Raw genomic sequence first — 17,289 nt, forward strand, 5'->3', positions numbered from 1 at the left:
GGCTGAGCGTCATATCAGGAGCGCTGGTGCCTTCTCAAACAGCTGATCGGCAGGGTTCCCAGATGTGAGATCCCCACCGATCAGATATTGATGACCTATCCAGAGGTTAGGTCATGAGCAGTAAAATCATAAAAAAGCATTTTAACTAATGACATCCTCTGGATAGGTCTTCACCATCTAATGTATGGGAGTCAAATACTCGGGACCCCCACTAATCAGCTGTTTGAGAAGGCCCCCAGCACTCCTGTGAGCGCCACGAAATTCTCCCTGCTTACCTTAGGCCAGTGACATCATGATGATTGGTCACATGGCCTATGCACCAGGGCCTTTTCAAAAAGCTGACTGGCAGAGGTCTCACCGATCAGATGCTGAGGATAGGTTATCAGTTACAAAGAGTTGGATAACCCCTTTAAAGATAATTTCTTGGAGTGGGGAGGATTATTTTAAAAAGAAGCAATACTCAGCCTCACTGATCCCCCACCAATGCTGTGTTGATGCTGCTCCAGTCCTCGCTGCTCTCCACTTCCTGGTGCCGATCCGACACACAGGAAATGCCTGGAGATATGGCCTTAAAGGGCTTCTGTCACCCCACAAAACTCTTTTTTTTTTTTTGGGATAGTTACATTCCTTATAGCGCGATATAGGAGAATATAATCTTATCACTTACTTTCATGCGGCCGTTTCTTTAGAAAATGAAGTTTTATAATATGTAAATCCGGTCTCTACCAGCAAGTAGGGCGTCTACTTGCTGGTAGCCGCAGCAGAAAACCGCCCCCTCGCCGTGTTGATTGACAGGGCCAGCCGTGATCTCCTCCTCCGGCCGGCCCTGTCAGTATTTCAAAAATCGCACGCCTCTGTTCATTCGGCGCAGGCGCTCTGAGATGAGGAGGCTCGTCTCCTCAGAACTCCCTCAGTGCGCCTGCGCCGATGACATCACCGAAAGAGAAGACGTCATCGGCGCAGGCGCACTGAGGGAGTTCTGAGGAGACGAGCCTCCTCATCTCAGAGCGCCTGCGCCGAATAAACAGAGGCGCGCGATTTTTGAAATACTGACAGGGCCGGCCGGAGGAGGAGATCACGGCTGGCCCTGTCAATCAACACGGCGAGGGGGCGGTTTTCTGCTGCGGCTACCAGCAAGTAGACGCCCTACTTGCTGGTAGAGACCGGATTTACATATTATAAAACTTCGTTTTCTAAAGAAACGGCCGCATGAAAGTAAGTGATAAGATTATATTCTCCTATATCGCACTATGAGGAATCTAACTATCCAAAAAAAAAAAAAAGAGTTTTGTGGGGTGACAGAAGCCCTTTAACAGTGACCCACCTTAGCCAGTGATTGGCTGAACGGGCATTTCCAGGCGCTCTCTGTGTGTCGAGCTGGGACCTGGATGTGAGAGGTAATGGGGAATCAGTGAGGGTGAGGGATTCTTCTTTTTTAGCATTTTTAACCCTTTATGACACTTTTTAAAGAAAATCCCCTCCCCTAGGTAAAGCCCTCAAGTAGCTGCTATGAAATAAAGCGTATTACAACATTCTATCCAAGACTAGAAAAAAATCTTATTTTTCCATTTTTTTTTTTTCTTCACTTGAATGAAGATGAACTGCAATGCTAGACATTGTCCAGTACAAGGCAGTGATTTTTTTCTGGAAACATACTGACATGCACCCTTTATTCTAACCTTGGACAATTCCTTTAAATTAAACACTCAAACCACGAGGTAGGGACACAAGGATTGTCAAGGAGTAGAAAAACATGGCTGCTTTCTTTTCAAAACAGCACCACCCCTGTCCATGGGTTGTGCATGGTATTGCAGTTCAGCCCCATACACTTTAATAAACTGTAATACCAGATACAACCCATGGATTGGTGACTGCCATGTTTTTGAAAAAATGGACAACCCCTTTAATTTCACGATAGGTAAAATAAATGGGAGTGGACTGAATAAAAGCATTTTACAGATTTTATTTAGCAGTAGGTCATTATTAGAATGCAGAGTAGTATTAGTAGTATTAGTAGAATTAAGTGTTATTCCTGTATGATAAAGTAATTGCATAGCGCTAGGATAAGTCATCACTTTATACTGATAGGGTCATGCAGCGCAGGGAACATAAAACACAAAAACATCATCATGAGGTCAGCATTCTCCCCATATCATGTTGTCGGATTCCTAGGTAACTCCCTCCCTTGCAAACTTGTATGATGACTTACATGATATGTTCCTTACTGAAAGACAAAAGCAAAATGAGAATGAGATAAACGTCAATACATTTAAAAGTCAAGTAAATCTGCAGTTTTAGTAAAAACTTGGAGCATACCTTTAAATCCTTCTACACGTATAGCATAATGCCCATGTCCATGGAGAAAAAGGGTCCAAGCTCCAATGACTGGATTCTCAACGACGTACATGGATCCCCAGGGCTCAGACATCTTTGGTTTAGGGTTTATTTTGGTACCTATGATAATTGTAGTTATAAAGATAAGAATATAATTTCTTTGCATGAATCATTAAAGGGGGTTGGTTGGACTTGAATATTGAGGCCTTATCCTTCAAAATTAGCAAAGTTCTCCAAAATTCGATTTGGCTGTTTCGCCAAATTTTACAATTACAAAGTACAAATTACATTGTCACAAAGTGATGTTTTTGTAATAAGCTGGTGCAATGGCCATTGCGCCGCCACCATCATTGAACCCCTCCGAGATCAATATTAAAGCATTTTAAGGGTTGCTCCTAAAAAAAATAATGTATGTACTTACCGTACCTCATCCATTTGAGCAAGAAGAGGCCAGCTCAGCCATCTTGCTTGAAGATCCAGCTCGAAATCTTGCACAGTGCGTGGTGACGTCATCAAGTTGCCTGGTGTAGTTACGTGATACGTCAATACACACGAGATTCTGTGCTGGATATTCAAGAAAAGAAGCCGTGGCAGCCTCTTCGAGCTCAAATGAATGAGGTAAGTATGATTTTTTAAAATTTTTACCGCCATTTCAGGGAAAATCGATTAGTTACCACGAAGCACAAGGAAATTCGGCTTCGCTGCAAACCAAATTTTTCCTGAAATTTGGATCAAAGTCCACTTCGTTAACTTTAATTCACTCAACACTAACTATCCTTCAAACAGAATATCAATATCAAGCAGGTGGTGGTCCAACTCTTGGCATCCGCATGAAGTGTGGGGCACCATGGACACTTCAGTCAACTGATCACTGGGGGATCCTGGAGTCGGACCTGGTAATGGTGACTTATATTACAACCACTTCCTGGTTTCTACGTCAGCAAAGTGTAGCTCATGAAGGAAGTCCCATGTGGTGAGCTGGCTTGTTGGGTATATAAGGTGTGTGATAGGCTGTCTGCACACATATCCCTTGTTACTGTCATGGGTAAAAGGGCAATTTATCAGAGTTGCAAAAAGGGAGGGTTATTGGCTTTCAGATCAAGGGTGGCGGTATTTCTGAAACTGCGCAGTGTGAACTGTTCTCGTGCTGCTGCGGGAAAGAAAGAAGAATGTGTCAACTGAGCAGTTTTTTTTTTTTTAGGACAACTTGTAGCTTTAATTGGCATCAATTTTAAACACTTTTAATTCCTTTATGTGATGTGAAATGGACAAAAAAAGAGCAATTATTTCAGCGTTTATTTTATCATACTGGGCATTCTGAACGCCACAATACCATTTATGTACAATATAGGTTTTTACCTTTCTTTATTACAATTTTTTTACAACTTCTTTCACTTAGGAGATTAGACGTTCAAGTGCCCTAGTTGGACTAAAATACTAATTGTTTTTATACTGTAATACACTTCAATACATCTATATGGGTTATGATTAGGGGTGGGCGATATAGGCGATATAGGCGATATGCGATATAAATTTGGGCCACGATATGGATTTTCGCCATATCGCCGGACCGCGATATGATCGCGCTCTCTGCCCGCACCATTTTCTCCTGAGCCGGCCGGCACAGTGGAGGGAGAAGGAGGGAGAGGGAGGGAGTCCCTCCCTCCCCACTGTGTGCGGCTGCCGCTGAACACCAATGAGGACAGAGTAGGAGGAGGAGGGGAGGGACTGTGGCCACTGCGCCACCAATGAATGTGCCGGCCATATCCCACAGGGTCCCCCCCCATCATTGGTGGCAGTGGGCAGTTCCGATCGGAATCCCAGCAGTGTTATGCTGGGGCTCCGATCGGTTACCATGGCAGCCAGGAGTCACGCTACTGAAGTCCTGGCTGCGATGGTATGTTAGTGAGCAGCATTATACTCACGTGCGCCGTGGCCGCCGGTCACTCCTTCTTCTGTCTGTGCGGCGGATTGCTAATGCTTATAGCATTAGCAATGCGCCGCACAGACCTATGAGAAGAAGGAGCGACCGGCGGCCACGGCGCACGTGAGTATAATGCTGCTCACTAACATACCATCGCAGCCAGGACTTCAGTAGCGTCCTGGCTGCCATGGTAACCGATCGGAGCCCCAGCATTACACTGCTGGGACTCCGATCGGAACTGCCAACTGCCACCAATGATGGGGGGGGGAGGAGGGGGACCCTGTGGCCACTGCCACCAATGATTAATACTGGGAAGGGGGGGTGGGTGGGTTTGAGTTACCATAGGGGGCGGATCAGAGGCTGGGGGAGCAGATCAGAGGCTGGGGGGGGCAGATCAGAGGCTGGGGGGGCAGATCAGAGGCTGGGGGGGCAGATCAGAGGCTGGGGGTCAGATCAGAGGCTGGGGGGGCAGATCAGAGGCTGGGGGGGGCAGATCAGAGGCTGGGGGGGCAGATCAGAGGCTGGGGGGGCAGATCAGAGGCTGGGGGGCAGATCAGAGGCTGGGGGGGCAGATCAAAGGCTGGGGGGCACATGAGACGCTGGCTGCCATGGTCAGCTCCCTGCTGTTGTGTGCACAAAGCACAGGGCAGCAGGGAGAATGTAAAGTCCTATTCACCCTAATAGAGCTCTATTAGGGTGAATATGACAAGGGTTCTAGCCCTTAAGGAGGCTAATAGTTATTAAATAAAAAGTAAAAAAAAAAAAAAAGTTTAAACCCCCCCCCCCCCAATATAGAAAACAATATATCGCAATATATAGCCAGTGCTCGGCTATTTTTGGCAGCCCCATAGAAATAAATGGAGGGCGGGTGCGCATGATTGGATAGTATCAGACTGTGAATGGACACACCCCCAACTAGTAAAACATAGTCGTACCTTTGTTCATAAACCTCTAGCAGTAATAATAGAGGAATGACTCTGGAATTGTTAGTGTATGCAGAATACAATTATTTACTCAAAGAGACATGTCAGGAGAGGCGACAGGTCCACTTTGACTACTTACAGCAACACTAAACTGTATAATATATTCTATCCTCCCTCTAGGGTGACTGCCAGACTGACACTTAAAATGAATGTGAATGTCTCAGATGACAAGATTAGCATCAGAAAAATTAAGCTATATGTAAAAATAGTTACAAAGTTGGACTTAGAAATTAAGTAGCACAGAATTTTGGATGTGAAAACACCATGCAGACAAAAGATTCCCTTTAAAGGGGTTGTCCTAACTAAAAATATTCTACAGTTTTCAAACTGACATCTGGACCCGAGTTCTTTTGTAATTGCATGTAATTAAAAATGTATTATAGCTACTGAGTTATCCGATAAAATGCATCTGTATAGCGCCACCTGCTGTTTGTTTTTTCCCCTATTTCTTTGTCCTGTTTACTGAGATGGCCACACATGCTCAGTTTCATCCTTCAACTACCTCTTGAGCTGTGATAGGAAGAGAGCTATGGAGAGAAAGACACTCCCCCTGAGAAATGATACTCCCCTTGATCTGCCGACTTAATATAAATGTAGCAGAATAATTTGAGAAATGCATGTGGAGTAGTGTTGGTCGAGCACCAAAGTGCTCGTGTGCTCAAGTAGAACACTTGCCGATGCTCCGGTGGTCTACAGAGCACCCGAGCACAATGGGAGTTAAAGGGAGAACCCGAGCATTAAACCAGGCACCCTCTGCTCTGAAGAGGGGAGGGTGTTTGGACTCTAGTTTGGCTTAGGAGTCCCTGCTCTGACTCCATATATAGCTATGTCCATATATGGAGTCAGTGCTTAGGGACACCCAGTGTATTTAAATCTAATTTAGCCTCTATTTCTGAAAAGTTTCTGGCAGGATTCAAACTCACAACCTTCTACATTACAGCCAAGAAGCTTAACCACTACACTATAGAGCTGCATGACCAGTTACTTTAGGGGGAAAAAAATAAATAAATATATATATATATATATATAAATATATATAACCTCTGCTGTATAGGAATACTTACTAGCAGTAAGTATTCCTATACAGCAAAAGTCTCTTTTTTTTTTTTTTGTGTTATTGGTAATTGTAATGCAGCTCTATAGTGTAGTGGTTAACATTCTGGGTTGAAATGTTGAAGGTTGTGAGTTTGAATCCTGTCAAAAACATTTCAGAAATAGAGGCTTAATTTAAACATATATATAAGTTTTTAGCCATAATATATTTACATATATGTAAATATATTATGGCTAAAACATCATTAGTAGTTTCCCACATATTATGCATTCATATATATCAGAAGTATGATTTTGTCTATATATATTTACAATTACTAAAAAAAAAAATACATTTAATTCAGCCTCTATTTCTGAAAAGTTTCTGATGGGATTCGAACTCACAAGCTTCTACAAAACAGCCCAGAATGTTAACCACTACACCAGTGATGCCAAATGCGGCCCGCGAAGCCGTGTCATGCGGCCCGCGCAGTGCTGCCTGTGCCTGCAATCTCCCCGCCCAGCGCCGCCTCCTAGCTAATTTATTCACTGCACTTGCCTCTGTGAAATTGAAGAGAAGCGCCACAATCTCGCACAGGCGCACTGGCAGAGGCATCGAAGTGCGCATGCACCATCTTCCTGGCCTCTACCAGTGCGCCTGTGCGAAATTACGACGCTTCTCTTCAATTTCACAGAGGCAAGTGCAGTGAATAAATTAGCTAGGAAGCGGCTCTGGGTGGGGGGGGATATCTGTCGATGACACTGAGGGGGGGGGATATCTGTGGATGACACTGAGGGGGGATATCTGTGGATGACACTGAGAGGGGGGGTCTGTGGATGACACTGAGGGGGGATCTGTGGATGACACTGAGGGGGGGATCTGTGGATGACACTGAGGGGGGGATCTGTGGATGACACTGAGGGGGGGATCTGTGGATGACACTGAGGGGGGGATCTGTGGATGACACTGAGGGGGGGATCTGTGGATGACACTGAGGGGGGACCTGTGGATGACACTGAGGGGGGATCTGTGGATGACACTGAGGGGGGTCTGTGGATGACACTGAGGGGGGGATCTGTGGATGACACTGAGTGGGGATCTGTGGATGACACTGAGGGGATCTAGGGAGGGGTGTGGGGATGTTGGGGTGGGAGCTCTGGAAGGGCTGGGAGGTCTGATAGGTATGTGGGGGTGGGAGTAGTGATGAGCGGCAGGGGTCATATTCGAATTCGTGATATTTCTCGAAAATTTTGTAGAATATTCGTCGAATATTCGCAAATTTGAAAATTCACGATTTTTTTTTACTCGAAAAATCGGAAAGGTAATGATTGTGTAATATGCGAATTTTCATAATTCGAATTTTCGGATTCTAATTTTTTATTGTGAATTTTTCAACTTACAACTATTAGACAAAGAAGATTATAGCACTATATTAGCTAAATTGCTCTATATTCGATTTTTTTCGAATATTCTCTATATTACTATAACTTAGTTTTTTTGAATATTCGTAATATTCTAAAACAAGAATATATAGCAATATAGCGAATATTCGAAAAAAAACGAATATAGAGCAATTTAGCTAATATAGTGCTATAATCTTTTTTTTTATAGTTGTAATTTTTTTCCAATCTGAACTTCAGATGAGAAAAAAATTACAACTATTAGACAAAGAAGATTATAGAGGAAAATAATAAATAGTTTATTAATTCATATAATAAAACGGGAAACTGAATATCACATCTGTGACTATTAGGCTTCCAGACTCAGGTGAGGTGGTGTAGGAGTGGGATTAGATCCACACCACAACCTAAGCGTCCGGACTAGATCCCTATCCAGCTAGCACGTAGGTGCTAATTATATGCTGGCAAGGGGAACAGGACACGGTTCATATAATTAAACCAGGCACAAGTTTAAGTTCAGGGTATTGTCATGCCAAAAAGATCCATACGCGGTGGAGATATAGATACACCATTGCTTCAAAAAGAGGCGATGTGGATCTTCAGATTGCAAACCATCCAGCCTAATGGGTTAAATGAAGCAATTTCGTACTCATGCTTCATTTGAGTCATAGGCATCCAATAATTTGGATGCTTCTTTTGCCCTTGCGTGCATATATATGTTGATTGGAATGGGCACCCTGTAAGCTATAATGCTTCTTGCATTTCTATGATTTTTCCTTTTGTATGGAAATGCTTGACAAATTGAGGGGGGCTATTTTAGGGTAACATTTTGTCCAACTGTCTTGGACTATGATTTTGCCCTTTTGCCCATGTCCCTATATGTGTCACTGTCTTTTGTTTATGCTTTTCTTGTGTACGGTTCTCATATGGATGCACATATATACCGTTATGTCACCAACTTTGGATCCTTTGTTATGCTGACATCAGAACGAGGCGTTTAGGTGGCATACAATAAGCTGCGATTTTCGATTCCCCCTTTTTATACAAGCACTTGTTGTGTTATTTTGGAGGCGTGTGCTATGACGAGAGCGCTGGGCGGATCAGGGGTGAACGTCAGATGACGCGCCTCTCTCTGATTGGCCGAGTGCTAACACACGCCCCCACTGTAGGGGGGGGTTGATCTGATATCTTTTCGGCGTTCAAGCGGCCGCGTACGGCCATCACAGCGCCGAATGCCTTGACACGCAAAAGTGTGAGGCTGTTCTGCTTTACAGGCAAACAATGTTAAATAGAGATTCTCGCTCCTGATGAATTTTTTTTCGAATATTCGCTATATTGCTATAACTTCGTTTTTTAGAATATTCGTAATATTCTAAAACAAGAATATATAGCAATATAGCGAATATTCGATAAAAAATGAATATAGAGCAAAATTCGCAAACACTACTACTCCTAAAGTCAAGTATATTGCAGCCTTCTTATTGGCCCACAAGCTAGAAGCAGTGAGGGATCATGTGTACTGATAAAAAAAAAAAAAAACGAACTATATTCGAAATATTCGCGAATTTTCGAAGTACCTATATTCGCGATAAAAATTCGAAATTCGAATATTCGTGATCAACACTAGGTGGGAGATCCGGGAGGGGGGGGGCCCATACATTTTTTTGCTATGGGGCCCAGTCATTTCTAGCTATGCCCCTGATTGGTAAGATTGGGCGGGCACTGGAGCGATAGAGCGCCCTGCTGTAGGAGAAGTCGGCGGGAGATGAAAGGAGGAGGGGCCAGCTCCTGGTCGTGTCGAGCACACGGCACAAGCATGGCGGTGGAGGATCTGACTGAAGCCTAAAGACCAGACATCAAGGTAGTCCTGCAGAAGAAGGTGACAGCGCAGTATGTGATGTATACATGTGTGTAATGTATGTAGTGCAGTGTGTGATCATCACATACTGCACTACATACATTACACACATGTATACATCACATGCCCCCTCCCAGTAATAATGCCAAGATATGTGCCCTCTTCACAGACATAATGCTCACACATGCCCCCTCACAGTAGTTATGCCCAGATATGTGCCCCCTCACAGTAATAATGCCAAGATATGTGCCCTGTTCACAGTAGTAATGCTCTCTCGTGCCCCCTCACAGTAGTTATGCCCTGATATGTGCCCTCCTCACAGTAGTTATACCCTGATATGTGCGCCCTCACAGTAGTTATGCCCAGATATGTGCCCCCTCACAGTAATAATGCCAAGATATGTGCCCTCTTCACAGATGTAATGCTCGCACATGCCCCCTCACAGTAGTTATGCCCAGATATGTGCCCTCTTCACAGTAGTTATGCCCTGATATGTGCCCTCCTCACAGTAGTTATGCCCTGATATGTGCCCTCCTCACAGTAGTTATGCCCTGATATGTGCCCTCCTCACAGTAGTTATGCCCTGATATGTGCCCCCTCACAGTAGTTATGCCCTGATATGTGCCCCTTCACAGTAGTTATGCCCAGATATGTGCCCTCTTCACAGTAGTAATGCTCACACGTGCCCCCTCACAGTGTTTGCATTTCTTTCTGGCAAAGCTATCTGGTTCCGGCCAGCGAAATTTATACCAAGTCTAGTGCGGCCCTCAGACGAAAAATGGTTGGGCACCACTGCACTACACTATAGAGCTGTATGGCCAGTTACAAAAAAAAATAAAAAAATATGAGACTTTTTTTAAGTAACTGACCATGCAGCTCTATAGTGTAGTGGTTAACATTCTGGGTTGTAATGCAGAAGGTTGTGAGTTCGAATCCCATCAGAAATAGAGGCTAAATTAAATTTAAATTGAAACTGACTCGAGCACACTTGATATTCGGCCGAGCATAGCGATGCTCGCCCAACACTAATGTGGAGATCTCTAGATTCATGTGAGGTACAGGGCTGGTTAGCTTTGTTAGAAAGATATTGTCATGTACTATAGGATGTCTGATTTCATTTTTTACATTCGTCATGGGATAACCCCTTTAGGTCTGCAGCACAATACAGAGTCAATACTCTCGCAGTATCAGTGAGACCAAAGAGGTTTTAGAAATGAGGCACACTCAAAGTTTTAGTACACACTTAGTATCCAGCATCAGTATCAGCATACATTCGTGCACTTACCATATGGGTCAGTCACTACTAATGATCGTATCTCCCCGTCTGTGGTCATTATCAATGCAGTATAGTTATCCGCCACTGAGAAGCTGACAGAATTGTCTTCTCCGTAATAGTCCCTAGAGAGTAGTCGGCTGGAGCTGTTAATGGGTCTTGATAGAGTGAAGTCCAGATAGTAGAAGACCTTTACATTGTAAAAAAAAAAAAAAAGAAAGACTAAATTAATAAAAACACATTATATTAAATGTTCCTATTAGAAAAATAGGATGAGAATATATGGTCTTTACTGACTATTCACCCATCCTAGACTTTTATGGTACATCAACAGAGTTGGACCTATTAATGGAGATACAAGAAAATTGGACCCTTCGATCTTCTGCTCATGTCCACTGCTGCAACAAATCTGTGGTCACATGCGAACAATACACCCACCAAGATACGTCATCCATGGTGACGTTGTGTCCAGCAGTTATGTGATTACACCCTACACTAGACATGCACTATACCATTAGACATACATATGCGTACTGTGCCACTACAGATGACCACCACCTGCACTTCACAGAGAGTCAATAGTTCAACAGTACTTACCTTGTTAAGTTTTGAGAGACTGACATCAAACACATGTCCAAAGCTCAAGGAGGCGATGTCCCTGTAAATGAGGTATTTGGGGTCTGTTCTGCCAGCACATAGGCCAGTGATCAGAAAAAATACCTGGAGACAATAATTAAGAATAGATTACTAATATAAATCTGTTCACTGTGAATAAATGGAGACTAATAATACTCTGTAATCTAGATTTCTGTATTTCTGCAAAACAAAATGTTCCCACTTTTACAATTTCTCCTCTATTTTTGAATTGAATGTGGCTCAAAAGGTATAAAAAGTTGAGGACCTCATGTACACTCTTAGGGAATATAGCGGTGATTAGTGTTGAGCGCGAATATTCTAATCACAAATTTTTATTGTGAATATCGGCACTTTGAGAATTCGCGAAGATCTAGAATATAGTGCTATATCTTCGTTATCGCGAATACTCTAGATTTTTTGTTATCACTAGATAAACCTATAATATTTTTTCACTTTTTGTATATAGCTTCTCTTTAATCTTGTTATGCTATGAATCATCTATACCTTTTTTACAGCTATTATTTTACCCATCATTAATAATTTAGTTTTACAGATGCTATATTATTATATTTTTAAAATAAATCATTACCTGTAAGATACAATTGACAACATACAATCACACAAAGGCTGTATGTCAAAAGCAGGGTATGTGCAAACCAACAACCTATCTATGAGACAGGTACAGTCAACATACCTTACAATGGCAACCTTGTGCACAATGAGACCAGCTCTCATCTGACTGAGAACCAGTAAGCCTCAAAGTTACTTGCGTTTTGTTGGATGGCTTGGGGAACCTGCGCACCTAGATCATTATCATTAGGGTGACAAAAATAGCAATTTTTTTTTTTGATGCCAGCTAACTCTTCTCTCACTGCTTAGGAGGGCTGCATAAAAAAATACAGTTTTCTAATTGCCCTAACATTTATATTCAATAACCTTTCTATATTGTTTTGTCATGTAAGCTCATTTGCATAAACATGGGCATATGGGAAAGACATGCAAATAGTGTTTCAGCTGAGAAACAAGGCAGATTCAGCTAATTTGCATGTCTTTCCCATAGAGAGCTGCAGGGATAAGGACATGCCCCCATAGAAAGGACATACCCCCTGAGCTGCCAGCTTGATGTAAATCTAGCACAGCAATTGGAGCAATAAATGGGGAGATCTCTGGATCCAGGTGAGGCACAGGGCTGGTTCTAGCTTTGTTAGAAAGAGATTGGCATATATTATGTGAGGAATCATTTTCATTTTTACATCACTTATGGGATAGCCTTTTTAATGGCTTATTTAGCACTGTAGACATGGAAGGTGTGCTTTCTTTAGATGGCAATATCCAGCAACAGAAAAACTACTGGAAGCTTGTTAGTAATGGTACTTCAACTAGTTAAGTGAGGTTGCCAATTGAGCATATTTGAATCATACATTTAATTGTGGAATTGTATGTTGTATGTCAAGGTGATAGCTTCCCACTGTGTCCACACAATCAGCAGAAGTTCCATTGAACAGTAATACTCAAGAGCAACTGCTTGAAATCTGAGAACACTTAGGGCCACTCACTCCACTTTCACATATGGCTAAAGTCAGTTTTAGCCAAGTCAGATTTATGATCGGCCCTTTAAGACTGTAATAAATGTGGTTTGACGGTAGCAGTTTATCCGTCAGTAAGCAGCTTTACAAAAGTCGCACATCTTTACGAAAAAGTCGCACGTTTTTATGAAAAAGTCGCATGTTCTATTAAAAAGTCTCATAAGATAAGCATGGTCCTCACTGGAGTGAAATTGCGACTTTTTTGCGACTTTTTAAATAGTCCCAATAGTAAATCTGTCTAGAGATTCATTTACATAAGAAAACACGCCCACTTTCAGAAAACTGGCGAGCATAGTGCAGAGCAGAAAAAAATAACAAATTTGTGCGCAGTTTTAGCGTTTGGGACTTTTTTGGGGACTTTTTCACTCCATTATTCTGACCTGAGCTAATGATAAATCTGGCCCTTAGATTCCAATTAAACTATAGAGTGTTGAGATCAGATCAATGCAAGATAGCATTGCTGGTTAAAGTGACAAGTGGTGTTGTCATGGAGGCAGACAAAGACCTGAAAAGGGTACCTAAAACTGTTAAAACAAAACATTTATTGCAGTCCTAGAGGGTTTAGTATATAGCAGAGTCATAACTTTTACAGGAATTGTTGTGATTGTGAATAGCCATTAATTATGGCACTGTTTTCAATACTTACTCCTCTAAAACATAATTTCACCCCCTTATACTTAGGATACGAAGTACAAGACTACAGGGAGTGCAGAATTATTAGGCAAATGAGTATTTTGACCACATCATCCTCTTTATGCATGTTGTCTTACTCCAAGCTGTATAGGCTCGAAAGCCTACTACCAATTAAGCATATTAGGTGATGTGCATCTCTGTAATGAGAAGGGGTGTGGTCTAATGACATCAACACCCTATATTAGGTGTGCATAATTATTAGGCAACTTCCTTTCCTTTGGCAAAATGGGTCAAAAGAAGGACTTGACAGGCTCAGAAAAGTCAAAAATAGTGAGATATCTTGCAGAGGGATGCAGCACTCTTAAAATTGCAAAGCTTCTGAAGCGTGATCATCGAACAATCAAGCGTTTCATTCAAAATAGTCAACAGGGTCGCAAGAAGCGTGTGGAAAAACCAAGGCGCAAAATAACTGCCCATGAACTGAGAAAAGTCAAGCGTGCAGCTGCCAAGATGCCACTTGCCAACAGTTTGGCCATATTTCAGAGCTGCAACATCACTGGAGTGCCCAAAAGCACAAGGTGTGCAATACTCAGAGACATGGCCAAGGTAAGAAAGGCTGAAAGACGACCACCACTGAACAAGACACACAAGCTGAAACGTCAAGACTGGGCCAAGAAATATCTCAAGACTGATTTTTCTAAGGTTTTATGGACTGATGAAATGAGAGTGAGTCTTGATGGGCCAGATGGATGGGCCCGTGGCTGGATTGGTAAAGGGCAGAGAGCTCCAGTCCGACTCAGACGCCAGCAAGGTGGAGGTGGAGTACTGGTTTGGGCTGGTATTATCAAAGATGAGCTTGTGGGGCCTTTTCGGGTTGAGGATGGAGTCAAGCTCAACTCCCAGTCCTACTGCCAGTTTCTGGAAGACACCTTCTTTTCAAGCAGTGGTACAGGAAGAAGTCTGCATCCTTCAAGAAAAACATGATTTTCATGCAGGACAATGCTCCATCACACGCGTCCAAGTACTCCACAGCGTGGCTGGCAAGAAAGGGTATAAAAGAAGAAAATCTAATGACATGGCCTCCTTGTTCACCTGATCTGAACCCCATTGAGAACCTGTGGTCCATCATCAAATGTGAGATTTACAAGGAGGGAAAACAGTACACCTCTCTGAACAGTGTCTGGGAGGCTGTGGTTGCTGCTGCACGCAATGTTGATGGTGAACAGATCAAAACACTGACAGAATCCATGGATGGCAGGCTTTTGAGTGTCCTTGCAAAGAAAGGTGGCTATATTGGTCACTGATTTGTTTTGTTTTTGAATGTCAGAAATGTATATTTGTGAATGTTGAGATGTTATATAGGTTTCACTGGTAAAAATAAATAATTGAAATGGGTATATATTTGTTTTTTGTTAAGTTGCCTAATAATTATGCACAGTAATAGTCACCTGCACACACAGATATCCCCCTAAAATAGCTAAAACTAAAAACAAACTAAAAACTACTTCCAAAAATATTCAGCTTTGATATTAATGAGTTTTTTGGGTTCATTGAGAACATGGTTGTTGTTCAATAATAAAATTAATCCTCAAAAATACAACTTGCCTAATAATTCTGCACTCCCTGTATAATCATCTCAAATATTATTTTTTCCAGGACATTTTAACTTACCTTCGATTGTGTTTTGTTGATGAGAGAATATACATCTCTTTTCAAGATTTCATCATTATAATCCTTTGCAGATGCATCAGTTAGGACTAAAATAAATGAATTATTTGGAGACTCCTCCAAAGCAACCTTAAGGCCTGTAATGACCATTTCGGGACAGTCCCCACCACCTCGTACTGTGAGATTATTGAAGAAAGTATCAAATATACTTATGGAGTTTGTTGTCAGCACTGGTCCAATTTCTGGAAGAGGAGAATATTACAGTTATTATATTTGTCCTCACAATACAAAACCAAGTCATCTTTACTTGAGTCCAATCACAACTCTGTGCACTGCACAGAAGCAGTTGGTGTATGTAACATTCTGTGCAAGAAGGCATCTGCTTGGTAACAACTATTATGGATAAATCTTGCAGGGTCTCTGTGGGACTTAAAGGGGCTGTCCTCTTTTTTTAATATTGATGATCCACCGATCAACTGTTTAAAAAGAAGGCTGCACTCTTAAAAAAGCAGTCAACCCCTTTAATCTAACATTGATTAAAAATAATGACTTTAACCAAAATGAGCATTCATCAAGCGACACTTATGGAAAAAAGTTGGTCGTTTTAAGGGGAACCTTGACCACGTAAAACTGCTGGTAATGCTAATGGGGCTGGAGAGAGCAAGACAAGCAAATTTGTGGAGAATCATGTGCAGTGTGAATATGAAGTTTTATTCTGCCAGGTTCTGCTCCTGCAAGCGCCCAGGGGGCACTGCTTCACTGCGAAGTGAACTGTGAAGTTCTTTCCGCTCTGAGCTGCTTCACAGCTCTCCCCTCTGAGAGTGGTAGTGGTCTACAGTAGTTGAATGTGATAGCTGTCACGCAGAGGAGAGGGATTTTTGAGCAGGTCAATACAGAAAGAAGAGAACACTTCGTAGTGAAGTACCACCTCCAGAGCACTTACATGAGAAGAACCAGGCAGAATAAAACTTCATATTCACACTATTCCTGATAGAAAAACATCAGCATAAGATATCTGTACTGCTTTTGCTGGTCCCCTATCTAGCACTTTTAGCAGTTTGCATGGTCAAAACTGCTGACAGACTACCTTTAAACTTTTCAGCCAATAGTCCTAATCCAGGAGCGATCTTTCTGCAAAAGAATATTCCCAGAAACATTGTTAGCCGTTTGCCCAGTGTCATTGAATATATATAGCCAGTTTGAACACATGTAATGGAGATCATGAGGAGACATGAAGTACAGGGAGGACGGACAGGACAGACTGAGGTAATAGAGACTGCATACAAGTGCTGCTGCTCATTACCCCCACACTCTTCTCTGTACTGCATGTCTCCTCATGATCTTCATTCCTACAGAGATTCATTTTATCAGCCGTATTCAGGATCATAATCCCTGACAAGAGGAGTAGAGGAGGATGAGGCAGCTCTTTACCTCAGTGTTGTGAAGTAACTTGTCCTTCTGTGTGATTAGGACAGGTTTTGGGTGTACTAATAGGACGGCGGCCATTTTATTTCTTCTAATGATTGCTCCCCAGGCAAAAGGAGGCATTATAAATAATGAAAGGTATTTGGGAGTATATTTATAATAAAGTAATTAGGAATGAGCGAATCGACTTCGGATGAAACATCCGAAGTCGATTTGCATAAAACTTTGTTCTAATACTGTACGGAGCAGGAGTTTCGTACAGTATTAGAATGTATTGGCTCCGATGAGCTGAAGTTATTGCTTCATAAATTAATTTGTACTGTAAAAAAACATTTTCTGAACTCGGGTTCGGTTTCAAGGTACCACTTGGAACCGAACCTGAGTTCGGTAAATGTTTTTTTACAGTACAAATTAATTTATTAAGTTATTTGCGTTATATGTTTCATCCGAAGTCGATTCGTTCATCCCTAAAAGTAATAATTAAGTATTTTCAATGATGTTATTTTCGTAGTTCCCGGAGAACCCCTTTAATGGTC

At 42.2% G+C, this 17,289-nt stretch overlaps 1 protein-coding gene across 1 annotated transcript in view; it reads right to left on the reverse strand.

Annotated features, from left to right (window-relative positions):
* Positions 1-17,289, reverse strand: part of LOC121008745 (uromodulin-like) — a 42,851-nt gene that overhangs the window by 25,167 nt on the left and 395 nt on the right. Inside the window, exons 2-6 of the mRNA XM_040441440.1 lie at positions 15,332-15,570; positions 11,403-11,525; positions 10,818-10,995; positions 2,317-2,454; positions 2,210-2,224 (exon numbers count right to left, since the gene is read on the reverse strand). Of these exons, the coding sequence (XP_040297374.1) occupies positions 2,210-2,224; positions 2,317-2,454; positions 10,818-10,995; positions 11,403-11,525; positions 15,332-15,570 (693 nt within the window). The remainder of the gene's footprint in view (positions 1-2,209; positions 2,225-2,316; positions 2,455-10,817; positions 10,996-11,402; positions 11,526-15,331; positions 15,571-17,289) is intronic.

This window comes from Bufo bufo, chromosome 7 (genome assembly GCF_905171765.1).
Source record: "Bufo bufo chromosome 7, aBufBuf1.1, whole genome shotgun sequence".
NCBI classification, from domain to species: Eukaryota; Metazoa; Chordata; class Amphibia; order Anura; family Bufonidae; genus Bufo; species Bufo bufo.